The sequence below is a fragment of the Asterias amurensis genome, chromosome 9 (genome assembly GCF_032118995.1).
Source record: "Asterias amurensis chromosome 9, ASM3211899v1".
In the NCBI taxonomy this organism is placed as follows: domain Eukaryota; kingdom Metazoa; phylum Echinodermata; class Asteroidea; order Forcipulatida; family Asteriidae; genus Asterias; species Asterias amurensis.
In genome coordinates this window covers 19123760-19141169 of record NC_092656.1, presented here as the reverse complement: position 1 = coordinate 19141169, position 17410 = coordinate 19123760, and the positions used below count along the sequence as shown (strand labels likewise).

At 39.1% G+C, this 17410-nt stretch overlaps 1 protein-coding gene across 1 annotated transcript in view; it reads right to left on the bottom strand.

Moving 5' to 3' along the window:
• The window catches only part of LOC139942214 (A disintegrin and metalloproteinase with thrombospondin motifs 7-like), a 28591-nt gene extending 11722 nt beyond the window's left edge, over positions 1-16869 (bottom strand). The window contains exons 1-6 of the mRNA XM_071938993.1: positions 16385-16869; positions 11423-11784; positions 3093-3303; positions 2429-2628; positions 1954-2037; positions 1338-1462 (exon numbers count right to left, since the gene is read on the bottom strand). Coding sequence (XP_071795094.1) covers positions 1338-1462; positions 1954-2037; positions 2429-2628; positions 3093-3303; positions 11423-11784; positions 16385-16502 — 1100 coding nt within the window. The 5' untranslated portion in view covers positions 16503-16869. The remainder of the gene's footprint in view (positions 1-1337; positions 1463-1953; positions 2038-2428; positions 2629-3092; positions 3304-11422; positions 11785-16384) is intronic.
• Between the last annotated feature and the right edge of the window lie 541 nt (positions 16870-17410).

The window sequence follows — 17410 nt, the reverse complement described above, 5'->3', positions numbered from 1 at the left end:
AAACTGCGGGGTCAATGCAAATGTATTCCAGTTCGTTACTAATGTGTTGAGAGAAATAGAACAGAGAGAAATATTCTGTGGTATGCGCCAATAATGTCTCTTGATTGAATTTTAAATTGTTTGTTTCAGATCGTTTGGTTTTTGAATTATCGTGTTTACATTTTGGCCATGACAGTCTTGTGGGAAATTCGTGATTGGACCTGTGTTTGAGAAACATTCCATAGATTTTCACCCTTTATTACTTGCCAGCTGATTTACACCTGGTAAATAACAAACTAGTTCACTTAAAGGGAAGTCTATACCTTTATTTTTTTGGGGGACTGATTGATTGTTTTAATCCTATACACAAATGAAACTAAACCTCAGATAATGTCAATAGACCTTATGCATTGACGTCATCCAGGCAATCTTAGTGGAAAAACGGTGACGAAACAATCGAAACGCACAGATCTGTACGCGCGGCGCACAGGATTGGCCAATGAACAACCTCCTTTTGACCTCTAGGTGAGGGCGCCCTACTGAAATGACGTCATGTGCATAAGGTCTATACGAAAGGTGGTAGCATTGACCAAACCTTTACATTCCCTTTAAAGTTAGGTAGGGTCATTGGTACCTCATCAAAAAAATGAATGACCAAAACAACTTTGATGAGAAGCACCGCAGCTGTTGATACAGCAAACTTTTTTTGAGAAAGGATTCCCTTCCAAGTGGGCCTATGGTTTTGAAACATTTAAAAACATAATATAGGTTTTCTCGGTCAATTTCGGGAAATGAGCAGCCAATTTAACCAGCAAGCTGTTCTATTTCGCACGAAATCGAATTCTACTGAAAAGGGTCATTCGATTTCGTTTTGTGATTAGTCAAATGTAATGTTGCGTCATTCGATTTAACAAAATAATCATTCAATTTAACAATTCATCGAAGCAGCATTCAAATTCGCAGACGTTTCTTGAGGCGTGTTTATCACGAAAAAAGAATGACGGTTCGCTAAATTGAACAGAGTGCTAAAGGAATTTGACTCGACTTAAGATGAAATTGAATGGCCGAATTCTGAATTTGAAACGCAGTATCGACCGGAGAGGCAAAACAGCTTAAATTCGAACGCATGAAAATAAAATTTACTGCCCATTTGCCGAATTCGACCGAGAAAACCTATAATATAAAATCAGATTTTAGTAGAAATAAAACCTTGCTTGTGTAATTGTCATTGGCTCCATTTAATTTTGGGTTTTGTTAATCCTTACCAAGCTATAGCTTTGGCAAACAGCAAAGACGCAACACCATCACTTAATCTCTTTCTTTTGAGAACATGAACTTATTAAAGAAGACCGTCTTACCTAGTGAGCAGTACAGCAGCATCATGATGGTTGGGATGTGTATCATCACCAGGGTTAATCGTCTGTTGCCATCGACAGAAACTACTCAGCGTCTTATCTGCATCGTGCTCTATGGATAAACCTTCCTGAAGTTGGAAACAAGTAAATTGTCTCAAAATAGTCCGAAGTAAAGAACCCCAAATCAAGCTGAAAAGTGGTAATTATAGCTGTGAGAATAGTATGCCACCACTACCGAAACTCACCAGACTTGATTCAAGTCCCGTTTTCCTAGAGAGGTCCCTAAAGCGTCAACCGTCAATTGTAGCTAGTATACTGCGGTCCCGAGAATAGCACGGGATTTAGACTTGAGTCAAGTCTAAAAACTCTCCGGCCCGAAGGTTCCCTCCTTACCCCCACACCCTTTACGCCTCGTATGAGATCGGTTATGCGCAAACAAACCACATCCGGAGAAATTACAAAATAACAATAAAGGAACATTAAAGCGCCTTATGCATGGCCTCAAAGCGCTCTACAGTATAAGAATCAGCAACAGAGAACTTTAAATAGATGTTGTTTTGCTCTAGATTGATTCCGACTGGATTCGGTTTTAGCATGCAGCGCGTTTCAGCACCTTTACCTCATCGTCTTCAAGAAACAGCAACCGTACCATGACGATGTTGATGTAGTTTCCAATGGTGACGTCATGGTAAATAGCCGCCACCTACATTTGAAGAAGATAGACAAGTGTAATACTACATTTCTACAGAGGAATTTCAAGAAATGATCATGAGATAGTTTTGGGATCAATATGACTCACTTTGAGTTTGGTCAGGCAAGACTAGACATAGGTCTTTTTACAAATATCGCCTTGGGGAGGCCGTCGAGGAGCGTTCGGAGCGTCTCCAAAGTTCCGTTCTGAGAGGCGCGAAGCGGCGGTTGCAAGGATATACCAGAAAGAGTCAGGCCTAATCTGCGTCTCTCTAGCATAAACTTAGTTCCGAATTTTATTTCAAACCATTAAATACCTGAGTTTATAACAATAGTTAGTGGAAATTTAAGGTTAAATCATTGAAAAACAACATTTAAAAAAAACAACATTTTTAGTGACTTACAATATTCATAATTGTCAGTACATATGTTTCAATATCTTGATCCTTGTAATATTGCACCATGTGTTTGTCGACAACTACAAGCAGCTCTACGTTTCGCTCCTTGCTGGTCGATCGCCGTCGACGTCGTGATCGACTCCCGTCGACATCTGATTTACCAAGCTTCGCTTTCTTCGTTGAAATGTCCGGCTGCTCTTCGGAAACTGTTAGGGGAATGTGTAGAATTAAAAATAATTTTACACATTTTGTCGCAGAAAAGTCTTTTTAATACTTTCGCTTCAAGTTTCAAACTAAACAATTTATTGTCTCTTTAATTATACACAAATCAGATTTCAAAGTGACAATGGATATGAATTTTAAACGAAAATATTTTTTTTAAGAAAGAAGAGAAAAAAAAATTTAAATAAATAAATAAATAATTCAATAAATGAATTAAATGACAAAAAAAAATAACACATTAAAAAAAGGAAAAACTATATAAGATATGTTCCATGAGTTTATTTATGAAACTTTTTGTCTTGAAACCTTACATTTAAACAACTCATACTTTTTTGAAACCAGGATCTGGAAAATTGGAAATAAAATTCAACCACATTCAGTTAACTTATAAAATGTAAGCTCTGTGTTGCCGATAATTTATCGATATCCTTTTTAGACGCCGACTAACCTTTGTCATTGACGCCGCAGAAATCGTCTCGATCCCCCGTGGCAGTCGTGTCCCGTCTCGCCAGGCGAGGCGATCCATCCCTGCCTTTGTCTGGTGGTAACGCAGATCGTTTGTACACAACATGAGGGTGACGGTCTGTGGATTGGGACTTGGTGTAATTCCTAATTGGTTCGATGAAGAATTCCTCGTCTGTCAGTCGGATCATTCCAACCTGGTACGAGAACAATGAAACCAAACACGCCCAATTAGGAATTATATCTTTTTTTTTCAACATAAGATTCGCTGGTTTGTTGAATAGTACTGGAACTCAAAATGAACTCTTATAACAACTGATATACCATTACAAATGCTTTTACAATTTTTTTTATTTTTTTTGAAAAAGACACTGGGACCAACGGTGCCCCAAATGCTCTCGGTGCTACTGTTTCTGCTAAAAGCTCTATGTCCAAGGGAATGGTCAAAAGCATTTCAAAAGAGAAATAATGACATTATTCAAGCAGATACCGTGGAAAGAAGAATATAAACAAAGCTTCATTCAATCATCCCAGTTAAAGCAACCAGTTTATTAACAACAGAAAGGAAGGCCGCGATGGTTTGGGGCTGCTAGAGTTGACCTTGGTTATGTGTACTTCTATGATTTTGTGTTTGGTTACCGATGTCACCCATAATGAACTGTAGGTCAACCTCTTTACAGTGAAGGTGTGCCCTAAATACATAAAGGTTAGAGGGGGTTTTCTCTCGCGTCCGACCGGTGCGAAGCTCCTGCGGTGAGCCAATTTCTAGTGCCACCTCCGGGGGGAACAACGTGCCCTCGAGAGTCCTAAATTGCTGCAAAATGACGTGCATTTACCTTCAACAACAGGATATGATCATGAGTCTTGCCAGGCACCAGACTCAGTCTCGCTGATGATCCCCTAAACCCCCAAATGGAGTACTTCAAAAGGCACATGAGTGGCTGCAGTAATTGTTCACGCTCACAAACAGAGAGCGCGAAGTGGTTAAATCAACTTCTAGATTAGAAACAACCACCGACGGTGAGGTAATTGGTAAATATGTTTGTCCCCTAAGACCCGCCAAATCAACCCCTTGGATATTTTCTAAATACCTGAAAAGAGTCGAAATTCAAAAGTGTCCAGAAAGTTTAGACACACCTGCCCAATTTGACATGAACAGGTGGAAGTGTTTAGTGTATGACGAATGGGAGGAAATAGAAGTGGGTCCAAGTACTTTGTTTTTTAAGCTCAACAGTTTTCTGGATCCAAACATGACGTATAGTAATATTAATAAGGATGATGAAATGAGGAAAATGAAATAAGGAAATAATGAAATGAGGAAACCATACACAACTTCCTTAGTTTGTGTTAATGCTTCCGGGACATTATTACAAGGTTGTCATATTTTTCTTGTTCTTGAATTTTGACTACTTTGTCTAAAAGAAATGTCCTCGTGCAAAAGTATGAAAGCTGTTCAAGTTCATCATAAGACCAGTATTTAAAAACAGTTTCTAAAAGTGAAAGTAATTTTTTTTTAATTGTAGTGTCTTACGACTGAAACTGGGGGTCTAAGTTAAAAAATGAAAAGTATACCACTCGGTTGTTTTAGTCATAAATAAAAGTAGACGTAGGACCTACACATGTCATTTTAAAAGGTGGATAAAGCGTTTTTTGATATATCGGCAAAAATCCGGAGCGGTACGCAGGAAGAAAAATCCGTGATTGGAACACAATCTGCGAAACAAGTCACGGGATACATTTGTCATAATTAACCACGAATAGTGTGCACGTTTCTTTATACTTTCACTTTGTTTGGCCGAACACCTTTAGTGACTCAGAGTTTGTGACGGAAGCAGTCACAGTAATCGAATAAAACGAATGTCAGTCAACAAACATTTCCACGCGAATTCTCAGAACGCCACATGTAAAACTGGTCCAAGTCATTAATGTTTCATCACCATAGTCTAAGAGAAATTGTTTTATCTGCCGCTGCGGCATTCCACAACCTTAATTCATTCGATAATGGTTTTGCCAAATGTGCAATGTGCATTGGCTTTGAAACATTTACTTGTAGATGAAGACATGTAAAGCTATCAGAGTTGAAGAACATTATTCGAGTCATGTTCGCCAGATTCTAAAATATCGCCAAACATCACCAACATGGCCCAATTTCATAGAGCTGCATAAGCAGAAAATGTTGCTTAATAATTGTCTGCTAAGCAGAAATGAGCAGATAAAAGTTACAAATTGTACATATGTGAAATGATAGTTTGGCTGCATGGTAACCTTATTCTGGTAAGTAAAATGGTGTTGTGCTTAGCTTCTTGTTCTGCTTAAAGGAACACGTTGCCTTAGATCGGTCGAGTTGGTCTTTGAAAAGCGTTTGTTATAAAATGCATATGGGTAGACAGATGCTGTAAAAGTAGAACACAATGATCCACACAAACATGCCTCGAAATTGCACGGTTTTCCTTTCATCTCTTCGACTAACACGGTCGGCCATTTATGGGAGTCAAATTTCTGACTCCCATAAATGGCCGACCGTGTTAGTTTGCAAAGTAAAAGGAAAACCACGCAATTTCGAGGTAAACTTGTGTGGATCATTGTATTCTACTTTTACAACATCTTCCCAACCATATGCAGTTTATAACAAATGGTTGCAAACGCTTTTTTATAGACCAAGTCGTCCGATCCAAGGCAACGTGTTCCTTTAAGCAGCTCTATGAAATTTGGCCCATGCTTACAGATCCTTTCCGGTTGGGCGGGTGCCCACCCCGCCCCTGCACCTGGCTAGGCTATTATCTCCCCTCAACCCAATCAACAAAGAGGTAAACAAAACCTGCTTAGGGCCTACTGTTCTTTTCTTCTCCTACATGGCACAATTTTCCCGTGAAATCTGGAAGCAGTGTAATTTAGTACACGTGTTATTGTCAGTAATTTACGTCTTAACGGGTCAGGATACCACATTTTTCGGTTCAACTTTATAGACGGCCAAGGTCATCTATCTTAAATGCGCTGTTCGTACACTCGGGCATTTTAATTTACAACCTCAGCTTGAGACTTCCGAACGTCATGATACCCATGATAATACCGGCGATAAATTTGTCTAGCATGAGCAAAAACATCTTCACCTTTCGAAGGAGGAAATACCGTTTGGTTCGCCACATTCAAATGAGGCACGAGGACTCCGAGCTATGCCAACGAATATTTCAACGTGTGAAAATACCCCACAAGTTTGAGTTCACCCGTGAAGTTGCTACATTTTTGTAGCATGCCGGGGTCAGTGTGAGAAGGCGGGTGAATATTTGTCGCTTCGTTGCTTCATAACATCTTGCTATCTCTTATAAAAAGCGAAGAATGTATATGAAGTTCGCGGAAAGTGAACTTCCCTTCCTGTGTGGTTTTAATCTGATCAAGATTTTGTTTTCCTTCAAATTGTGAGCGTTTCTCCAAGCCCACGTACGTTGCTGATGGAAAGCTGATACATAATTAACATGTAGTTAGTAAAGTCATTTCAGTAGATTTAAAGTCATATCAATTCATATCTCCCACCATGCTGTTAACTGCTAGTAACTATTCTCAAATTGTGTCTTCCAATTTACGGATTATTCTTCCAGCAAGGACATATTCGCTCTTGATTTGTCAAAAACGTGACACATTTTGAAATGGAATTTTCACAGGCTAGTTTAATGTGTCTAGATTTGCAATCAAACAGTTTAAAAAACCAAACGTCTTCACCTTTAAGGGTAATGTTGTTATACATCTTGCGTTTGCATCCCACTATATCCATGTTATGTTCTTCTGAGGAGTACCAGGTACCAGTGGAAAGTACCATTGTGTTTTTCAACCCCTAGTGACACATGATAACCTTTTCTCCGATGTCATCAGACTGGTAAAGTGTGTGCGATGTGAAATCATTGTATGTTTATCCAGAATTGATGAAAATTCTTATCAATTCTTTCAAAGTGGAGACTGATAAGTGTCTGAAATGACCCCACGGACAGATCCACTTTGACATTGTGAAATATTTCTCGATGTGAAATATGTAACCTGTACAGTTGGAGTTCGGATAACTTCAATAGCAGACGAGTCAAACATTCTATTTGAAGAATAAATGTCACATGAGGTAAACTTTTACAGGAAATTTGGAGGCAACCAACTGCAGCGCATGCTACATCAGAACTACTTTGTAAGCACATGTTTCAAACAATGTCTTACAATTCCCCTAGAAAATAGAGGGAACATTCAAATGTGAATGTCTCCACTTCTTGGAGACTGCCTGGATGGAACGGGTTACCTGTAAATTACGGTGTGTGACATGGGTTTAAGGAAAACTCGTTCTCTATGGCAAGAAGATTGGGAACGCCGGATTAAGTACTGCCATATAAACAAGAAGGAACAAACCAAACGAGGATTCAACAAAAAGAGATGAATAAAAAAAGGATCGGTCAGTTACAATAACTGTTAAAAGAAAGCGTTTTCTGGTATAGATTGGCCGATGATTGCGCAATAGCACTTTATGGTGTTATTATGTAAAGAAATGGTTCCTATTTAATAAAGCAAACAACCAAAAATCAAACAACCAAAAATCTACTCGAGCTTTCACATCAACAACTACTTCATTAGACACACGTACAAAGTTTTTCTGTAAATTTAGGATGTAATTTAAGAAGGTATTTGGAGACCTCAGATATCTACTTCTATTATTCGAAAGTGTCGCAAGACTTAAGTGGAAAGTACGACTATCAATCTTGACAAACAAATTTGCTTCTCACTCGGGAAATGTGAAGCATATTACAAGGTTTTTACTGTCGCAGCACCGCAGAATCACTTCTTCTTTCAATGTGTTGCTCAATATATCAAGGCAGCTATTTGTCTCACTAAAAAGCAATGGACTTGTTTGTGAATGTGTATCAGGTATGCTGAGGGTTAGCACCCCATGGGACGAATAGACTTGTTCCGACGCCTCGGGCCTTTTTCCACTCAAGTTCAACTTCAGTGGTTTATTGGAAGATTGCAACAAGTTTTCTGGATTTGTGGTGAAACCGTCAACATTGTGCCAAGGGACAAATGAAACACATCTGTGTGTAGTAAAATAATGTCCCTGTTGGTTTGTATCGAAGCTGAGATAACATCGAAGTAAACTAATAGTATAAACTACAACCGTGATTTCTTTCGAACTCAAAAGGTGATTGGCTTGCCATCTGAAATGCCGTTTGTTTTGTTTGTTTGTTTTCAAGACATAGGCCTAAATAAGAACAAACGAAAACAGAACAGTTAGTCTCTGTACGCTGTATTGCCGAATCAGGGCAGATTTGTGAAATCAAGTTTCAATAATCTATCAATGGTGACACCTGCTAGGTCTTTGGTGGGCGTGGTGGGGTGGGAGGATGAGAGACCTCGTCACGCCTCAACTTTGTTTACGAAGCAATCAAACGAGCAGACTTCTGTCTAGCGTCATATATTTTTAGGGGGGGGGGGGGTAGGCCTGTGTGCATTCTGAATTCTCTGATATTTTGTATGGGGGGGTTGGGGAGGATGGGTCTCAACGACATGGTTTCCATCCGCTCTCGTTTCTTGTTATGCGTGTCTTATAGATTGACTATTCGGTTCCCCTCTTTCTAATGAATTTTTCCCCGATTCTAGTTCACGGAAAAATAACATCAATCATAATTTATTATGTCTCAATACTTCTCACGAGACTCTGAATATCCAACTACAGGAAACAGGTGGGTTCAGTTCATTTAGTTTTTGACTAAAATGACTATTTCCCAAATTAGTCCCTGGACAACTGAGAGTATGATTCCTACATGCTGAGAGTAAGTCGTGACTCCTTCTGTCTGACAGATAACCTTCATTTTCCAAATAATATTCTCTCTTAAAAACAAAACACCCACTAATCTGAGTTAATAAACCAATCATTTCAACACAATGTTAAGGTGACTATCGGGAAACAAAACGTTCAGACTCAAAATCAAAATCCCTTTGCATATATTTTGATTGGAATGCTATTATTTTGTGTCTTTTAAAATGAGTAAAACAGTAAGTTTGGATCTTGCAAGAACAGTGAAAACATATTTGTGTTTTTGTTGATTATTTTCTCGTTATTTCAATATTTCAATGACCGACTGAAATTATATTTGTACGTTGGGTCACATGTGCGAATACGGTATTGAGAAATCCCATTACAAATATGATAATAATAATAACATAATTTCAAAACAATTTCAAAACAAAGGTTAAGCCGTGTCATACAAAATTGCTGGTTGGATGTCCCGTGGAAAGGGGTCATCAACATTTGGCATGCTATGACGTACATTTAACCGCTCTAACCTTGTGAAACGAAGGTGTTTCCCTTCAACACCGTTCACCAAACTCATAACAGACCTTAAGTTGACTCTAAACATGTTGACCTCATTCTGGAACTGACTACAATTGTATAATTGATCATTATACCCTTTGCTCTAACTGATTACATGTCAGGTTAAACTTACAAGCTGGTAATACCCGTAAGCCCTTTTCACACGACAGCAATTTACCTTGCCTAATTTGAGAGCAAGGTCGTAACATTTTACAAGTTGCATTTCATGTGACACAAATGTTTGGACTGTCCAAGGTTCTCTGGTGAAATCTTAACAAGCTGTCCATCCTTTAAAGGCAGTGGACACTATTGGTAATTGGCAAAGACTAGCCTTCACAGTTAGTGTATCTCAACATATGCATAAAATAACAAACCTGTGAAAAATTTGAGCTCAATCGGTCATCGAAGTTGCGAGATAATAATGAAAGAAAAAAACACCCTTGTCACACGAAGTTGTGTGCGTTTAGATGGTTGATTTCGAGACCTCAAATTCTAAATCTGAGGTCTCGAAATCAAATTCATGAAAAATTACTTCTCTCTCGAAAACTATGGCTCTTCAGAGGGAGCCGTTTCTCACAATGTTTTCTACCATCAACCTCTCCCCATTACTCGTCACCAAGAAAGATTTCATGCCAATAATTATTTTTAGTATTTACCAATAGTGTCCACTGCCTTGGACAGAATAAACATTATTGTCCTTTTCACACGAGGTGCATTTGGTAAAATTTCGCAACCATGCTAAAATAAAGCAAGGGATTGCTATCGTGTGAAAGGGGTTTAGGTCACGAAACAGTGGCGTGTAACAACAACAGTAAACCAGCGTTCATTACTCAGGGGGGTCATGCTAGAATAACTGTTTCTTTTCGATAACATTGTAGCCCATAAATCTTTATTACGGAACCAATTTGTAGGAAGTTTCTCAGGGGAGAGCATTTTTTGTTGGCACGTTCTGTCAGGGTAAACAGATACGTAAGATGATCATATCGTTCACTGACTTGGTCAGCGGAAGTTGTAGTTATAAACTTGAAAGTTGTTTTCTTTCTGGTAATGTCTAGTAGGCCTACTCGTTTGAAATAGACCCCGCAATTGCATCCTCGACGAGAATAAAACCTTATGATTGCGGCGGGAGATTTTCTGTTGTAAGTTTACCTTTAATATTTTGACAGACTTCGAGTCCTTTCTTCCTGCCTTTAAGGCAAATCCCTGGTTTTCCCAAAAGTTAACACTTTACTTATTGCCCTTCCAATTGTGAATGAAGTTTTCCCATGTAACAACCATAATCAGATGACAAATTGTGAACTGAAAAGAGCAATATTTTGTGGAAAACAATAAGAACATAGCTGATAGGCAGCTGAGTGGTAGGCCCGTACCTTAGAAAAAGTGGAATTTTATTTTAAAATTGTTTCAGAGATCAGAGCCCAATATATCATCACAACACTCATCACCTTTTTTATAGGAACCACATTTCGGCTTTTCGACCGAAACACCCATTGTCAGTTGACATTCCTATCCATTCCTATAAGTGACTAACCGCAATCTCACTTTGTCAGGTCTGGTTTTTGTCTCTGTGCACTCACCACCCCCCCCCCCCCCCCCAGCACGACAACAAATCTTCAGAATTGCACCAACTGTTTACATATCTGTTCGTATAATTATGGAAACATGTGTAAAGGCAAACTGCGGTATTGACCGAAATAAACACGCATACACAAAAGTAACAAATGAATTACGAGACGAAAGTCATTACCTTTTAAACAAAGCGGTGTAAGCACACAACAAATGTAAATCTTCCAGTAAAGAACATAAACACACCAGACAATGTGAATTGGAACCACTTTTGAATCTTTCAGGACAAGGAAGTTAAATCTTAAACAACAACCTTTAAAAAGACATCTTTGAATATTAGGGGTATTGCAAGATAAACAAAACACAGCTGTCATGTAACACAGCGTGAAAATAGAAACGACAATACGTACCACACCGTCGCACGTGCTGACTGCAACTTTTGAATCTCTGTGCCCGCGCACGTGACCGTTGAAATGACAATGGTGGGCGTGGTCTACCTTCCTCATGCTGGACTCTGATATGTTCCTCCCCCGTCTCTCTAAGATGAAACCCGGTGCTATAAGACGATGACTTCGCACTAATTGAAGGTGGAGGTCTTTGTCCAGAAGAATAATCCGGTAGTGTCTGGTGGTCACCGGGTCTTCATCGCCGTTGATTTGCCTGTTTTCCGGGGTGTGTTTTAAGTTGACATCATGGGAGATGAATTCACCGGAGTTATCAATCAGGGATGGAATAACTATCTCATAATCCTCGAGTGTCTCTAGAAACTCGGCTGTGAAGAAAGACGAAATTGCTTAAAGAAATTGGAAATATGATGATTTCCACCCATTTGAATTCAGTGTTGAATGAATCAAATTTAAATTAAAAACAGAAACCCATACACATACGGATGCATAATCATAATGCCACAAGTCCAAATGATGAATACGTAATTAATAACGCCACATTGGAACAATATGTGAGTGTTGAGTTGTCTTATATGACTACTGCATGAGTTCACTGACTTATTCCATAAACCATTGTAAAACGAAATGAATCATGAAGTATTACAATGAATTCTAGCTTGATGTATCAAAGACGTTGCCGTTGATTTCACAAAGAGTTAGGACTCGTCTTATCTCGAGTTAGGACGAGTAACTCTTCCTAACTTCGGATTAATCTTAAGGTATGCATGCTACAGTGCAGGGTTGGGACTCGTCCTAAGTCCTAAGATTAGTCTTAAGTTAGGAAGAGTTTTGTGAAATCGACGACAGCTTTTCCTTGCTCTATGGTGTGTGCTTCTGAGACGTGGCAAGGCGTTTAGGAACACATTCTCTGAGATATTCCTATGTCAGTTTACACAACGAATTAACAACACGAACTCAATACTCTTTATATATATAGGTTTTTTCGGTCAATTTCGGAAAATGAGCAGCCGATTTAACCATCAGCCTATTCTATTTCGCACGAAATCAAATGCTACTGAAAAGGGTCATTCGATTTCTTTTTAAGACTAGTCAAATGTACTTTTACTCATTCGATTAAACAAAATAATCATTCAATTTAACAATTCATCGAAGCTAGCTGCATTCAAATTCGCAGGAAAAAAAACTTATATTGACTTTTCTAAAACTTGTTCTGGTTTGTTTGTCTCTCTACCAATATACATTTGTTTCAAAATATAGGTTTTATCGGACAAGTTCGGTAAATGAGCAGCCAATTTAACCACCTAGCTATTCTATTTTGCGAGAAATCGAATGCTACTGAAAAGGGTCAATCGATTTCGTTTCATGATTAATCAAATGTAATGTTGCGTCATTCGATTTAACAAAATGTTAATTAAACTTAACATTTCATCAAAGCAGCATTCAAATTCGCAGACGCTTCTTGCTGCGTGTGCGTCACGTGAAGAATGACGATACGGTAAATTGAACAGAGTGCTAAAGGAATTTGACTCGACTCCAAACGAAATTGAAAGGCCGAATTCTGAATTTGAAACGCAGTAACAACTGGAGAGGCAAAACAGCTTTATTTCGAACGCATGAAAATGAAATTGGCTGCTCATTTTCTGAATTATACCGAGAAAATCTATATTCAACATTTCTTTGTGGATATTAACTGATTTATTTTATTTTAAATATTCTGACAATGAAAACATGTCCAGCTGGAGTCGATGAAAGTACAAAGGTTTAAAACTGTCTTAAAAAAAGAGGTGTCTTCCACAAGCCCCCTGTCATAATTTTTTTTTAAACTAAATAACTAAGAATACTAAAAAACCTTTCTACTTGGTTCAACTATCGGGCTATAAGGTTCAACTGCTTCCAGTCCTCAAACCCAACAGCAAGTCCCGAAAACTCCCGACCCTCAAAAGAAAATTACCGTCTAGTTAAAAGGATAACGCCAATATCAGGTCTATACCGCCCAGTGCTTCAGGGGCTTGCAGAGCAATGTCAAGATGACGATGGTACAACTGCACTGTGTGCCCCTGTTGTTTTTAGGCCAGTGGGTCAAGTCGATTTCAAACACATTATGACTTGATGTTCTTGAGTCCCCCATTAAAGGCACTGGACACCTTTAGTAATTGTCAAAAAACAGTCTTCTCACTTGGTGTAGGGGCCTATCTCAACTTATGCATAAAATGATAAACCTGTGAAAACTTGAACTCGATTGTTCCTCGAAGTTACGAGAGAATAATGGAAGAAAAACACCCTTTAAAGTTACGAGAGAATAATGGAAGAAAAACACCCTTTTTGCACAAGCTGTGTGATTTCAGATTTCCCCCAAAAAACTATCCAGAGATAGCTGTTTCTCACAATGTTGTTTACTGTCAACAGCTCTCCATTGCTTGTTGCGAAGTAGGTAACAATTGTTTTGAGTAATTCCCAATAGTGTCCAGTGCCTTTAAACACGTATTGGCTGTTCGGGTGGGCATGGCCTGCAACCTCCATCCACGACTTGAAAAAAGTGGAGCACTATTTGTTTTTGTACAACCTGATGTCACTTGGATGCGACTGCATTAAAACCTTGTCAGTTATATCAGTTGTAAAGGAGACACAGCATGGTAAACGTTTTCATTGTATTTTTTTGTTTTCTTTTAGGGAACAAAATATTTAAAATGTCTACGAAATTCATCACAATATTGTGTCCGAGCCAGGTATTCGGTGATCGGAAGGTGACGGAAAACAAAAGAAGTGGGTCTCCCAAATGGGGGATATTTTAAAAGGCGCCTTTTTGTTTTTGTCGTGAGGGTTGTGAACTAGGAGTGACAAAATGAAAAAGGAAATGAGTTAGGTGTTGGAGGTGTGGCGGTTTCAGTCTTCCGCCGTGTTCAATTTTCCGGGACTACGGCACTAACATTGACTACTTTCGCTTGCTGTGCGCGCAGGTGTCGCATGACGTAATGTTACCGTTTTTGGTCATTCGGGAACCTGAACACGGCGGAAAGTTGAAACCGCCACAGAGGTCGGAAAGAAGGGTCACAAATCCACCAGAAGGGACTGTCCGAATTACTGATCCACAATGTGATTACAGATAAACGGAGAGTGTAAGGTATCATTGATTCCAGATAGGATGCCTAAACGATACCAGACGATACCACCGCTGGCTAGCACAATTGAAATGGCGAAACACATTGAAAGAGTTAGCTGCCATTTTAGAAAATAATGAGTTTATAAATTCAGGGACAACGGCTGGGTTGTTGCCGGGCGGGTTTAATTAGGATGGAGCAATGACATCTCTGCACATACTTAGATTGGAGAACACTTAAAACTAGAGTCGCATATAAAGCTGCTAAGTTTATGTGGAAATTATGACACATAATGTAAAATTTCCCTTACAACCACGTGTATCTTGCCTGCCAGAAAATGCCATGGAATGTTCTTGTTACAAAAAGAGAGACTAATGGTCTTACACCACATCTTTAGCCTCTTTAGACTCATCGTCTTCATTCCTCCAAGGTCGCGCAGCTGATGTTTTTTCTCCTCCTATCCCATCCCCAATTGCCTAGCGGGCTAAAAGTGTGAATCGAAAAACAACATAACAACCTGTGGCATACCACCCAATTGGGAGGAAATCACTTGCCAAGTCGACGGGCCTTTGAGATTTACTTCTAGCCGCGATCTACCATCTTGTTAGTATACCACTTTACTGATGGCCTCTCTTAATAAATGAAGACCATAGTTCAACTTCTAAGCCTGTGTGAGTTGATTTGACAGAAACAAGGTTGTGGGTTCGAATCCTACCAAATTTACTGCTGATTTCACTTTCCACTTTCATGACAGTTTAACATTGGACCATGTTGTTTATGTACTAACATGACAGTTCAACATTGAACCGTAGTGATGTTTATGTACTAACATCACAGTTCAACTTTTGACCATAGTGCTGTTTATGTATACATGAGTTCAACATTGAACCGTATAGTGTTGTTTATGTTCTAACATGACAGTTCAACATTGAACCACAGTGTTGTTTATGTATAACATGACAGTTCAACATTGGACCATATTGTTTATATGTACTCTAACATGACAGTTCAACATTGGACCAAAGTGCTGTTTATATTGTACCATGACATGTCATGGTTCAACATTGGAATAGTGTTTTTTATATACTAATATGACAGTTCAACATTGGACCATTGGGGGTATTGTTTATAATACGCACATTCAGGGTATTTGTGTACATTCCAATTGGCAACTTACCAAAGGGTGAACTTTTGGAGATAACAAAACATTGGGATTGTTCAACGAAGAAAATACTTAAATGGGAGTGAGAGGTGCGTGCTATGATTTGAATTCCGTTTGGTATGAAAAGTGTATTATTATCTATGTGAAATTTCTTAACAATTTCTATTCCTGGTTTCATTGGATCCAAATAAAGGCTATAGGCCTACATGATACGTCATAGGTTACCAGGCAATACAATAAGATTACAGTGTCATGTTGAAAAGAATGACAAGATGCAAATTTAACACAAAAGATTGTACGGACGGCACATTATGGAACATAGTCTCTTTCGTTGAAAGGTAAATTACATGTGGCAGCATTTCAGCAAGCATAATTTGTTTTATCATTGGTAACAGTGGTCCTCGTATGCACTGATGTCTTGCTGCGTCAAAAGAGTTGCTTACTGAAATGGCGTCCCGTGCACATAATATTCTCAACTCAGTCAGAGATACCCATCTTACGCCCGCGGCACACTTCAGCTCAAACAGTACTCCCCGTTGGATGGAAAAAAGGAAGTTAGCAATAAGAACGCACCATGCACCCTTCTGGTGTACTTTGGAGACAAAACACACCATCAAAATATTATGCCCTTTTAAATTTGGCAAACAAAAGTCAACAAACAAAATGCATAACTCTATTTAAACAAATTCTATTTGACACTCATACCTTGTTTTGGATGATTTAATTTGAAGTTGTTTTTCGTCGGCATAGTCCTGCAGATGCATAGAACCATCAACAATAAGTAGCAAGTTGGCAACATCTTTCTTGATAAGCAGACAAACATTGTTTTTCACCAATCAAATGAGTTGTGTTATCCAGACGCCAATAAATACATTAGTCGAAACAGATTTGCAAGAAAAACCTTCCCGGTGATGGAACTGCGATGAAATTTTAAAGTGTTTGGTGGCTAGTTGATATCCTATGGCATGGCTCGGTCCGTGGAGTTTCCTCACTGAGCGAGCATCACCTAATGATACTACACCACAGTCGGTAATCACCCTGTCTTATGCGGCGCTGTGCGAGCCTCAAATTCACCCCTTCGACACCGCGATCTCAAACTGGTTAACTGTCAAAATGTGGGAACAACGTTAGGACCCAAACAAACATCACAGCTTGATAAATGGTACAACCCCCAGTGATGATGGGGCTAACTGTTGCTGTTCAGTGCTGGGTATGAATGGAGGCGTAGTAGAACTCCACCAGCGGGGGGACGATCTTGTCATCACTGCATCGTGTGACGTCATGGTTTGGATAGTTGATTGAAGTTATACACGCTGTCCACAAGGGTTCTTGGCATGCTTGGTATTTGATACGAAGTAGTAGCCAAGGCTGCACATACAAATCAACACCAGATCTAAAGACTATAGGAAAGGTGCTGGTTACTTCTAGTTGCTTCTAGTTGCATGAAAAACAATGGAGATCAGTGGGTATTAATAATTGTTGTTGGCCCTGGTAAACGAACACGGGGTGTCCATTGATTGTATTCAAGCCTCGCTCTATTATTCAAGGATGTTGAAGCGATACTTTTGCTTTATTGTTGAAGCATGTTCGAAGCTCAATTTAGGGTGGGGAAACACATGGTACAGATCTAGCAAAGACATGTTATTATCTTTCTTGCGTACCACAGAGCAATGGTATCATCGGGAGATATCCGTTCTGCCATGAATATTTCTACCTCTATTGGTTCTAGTT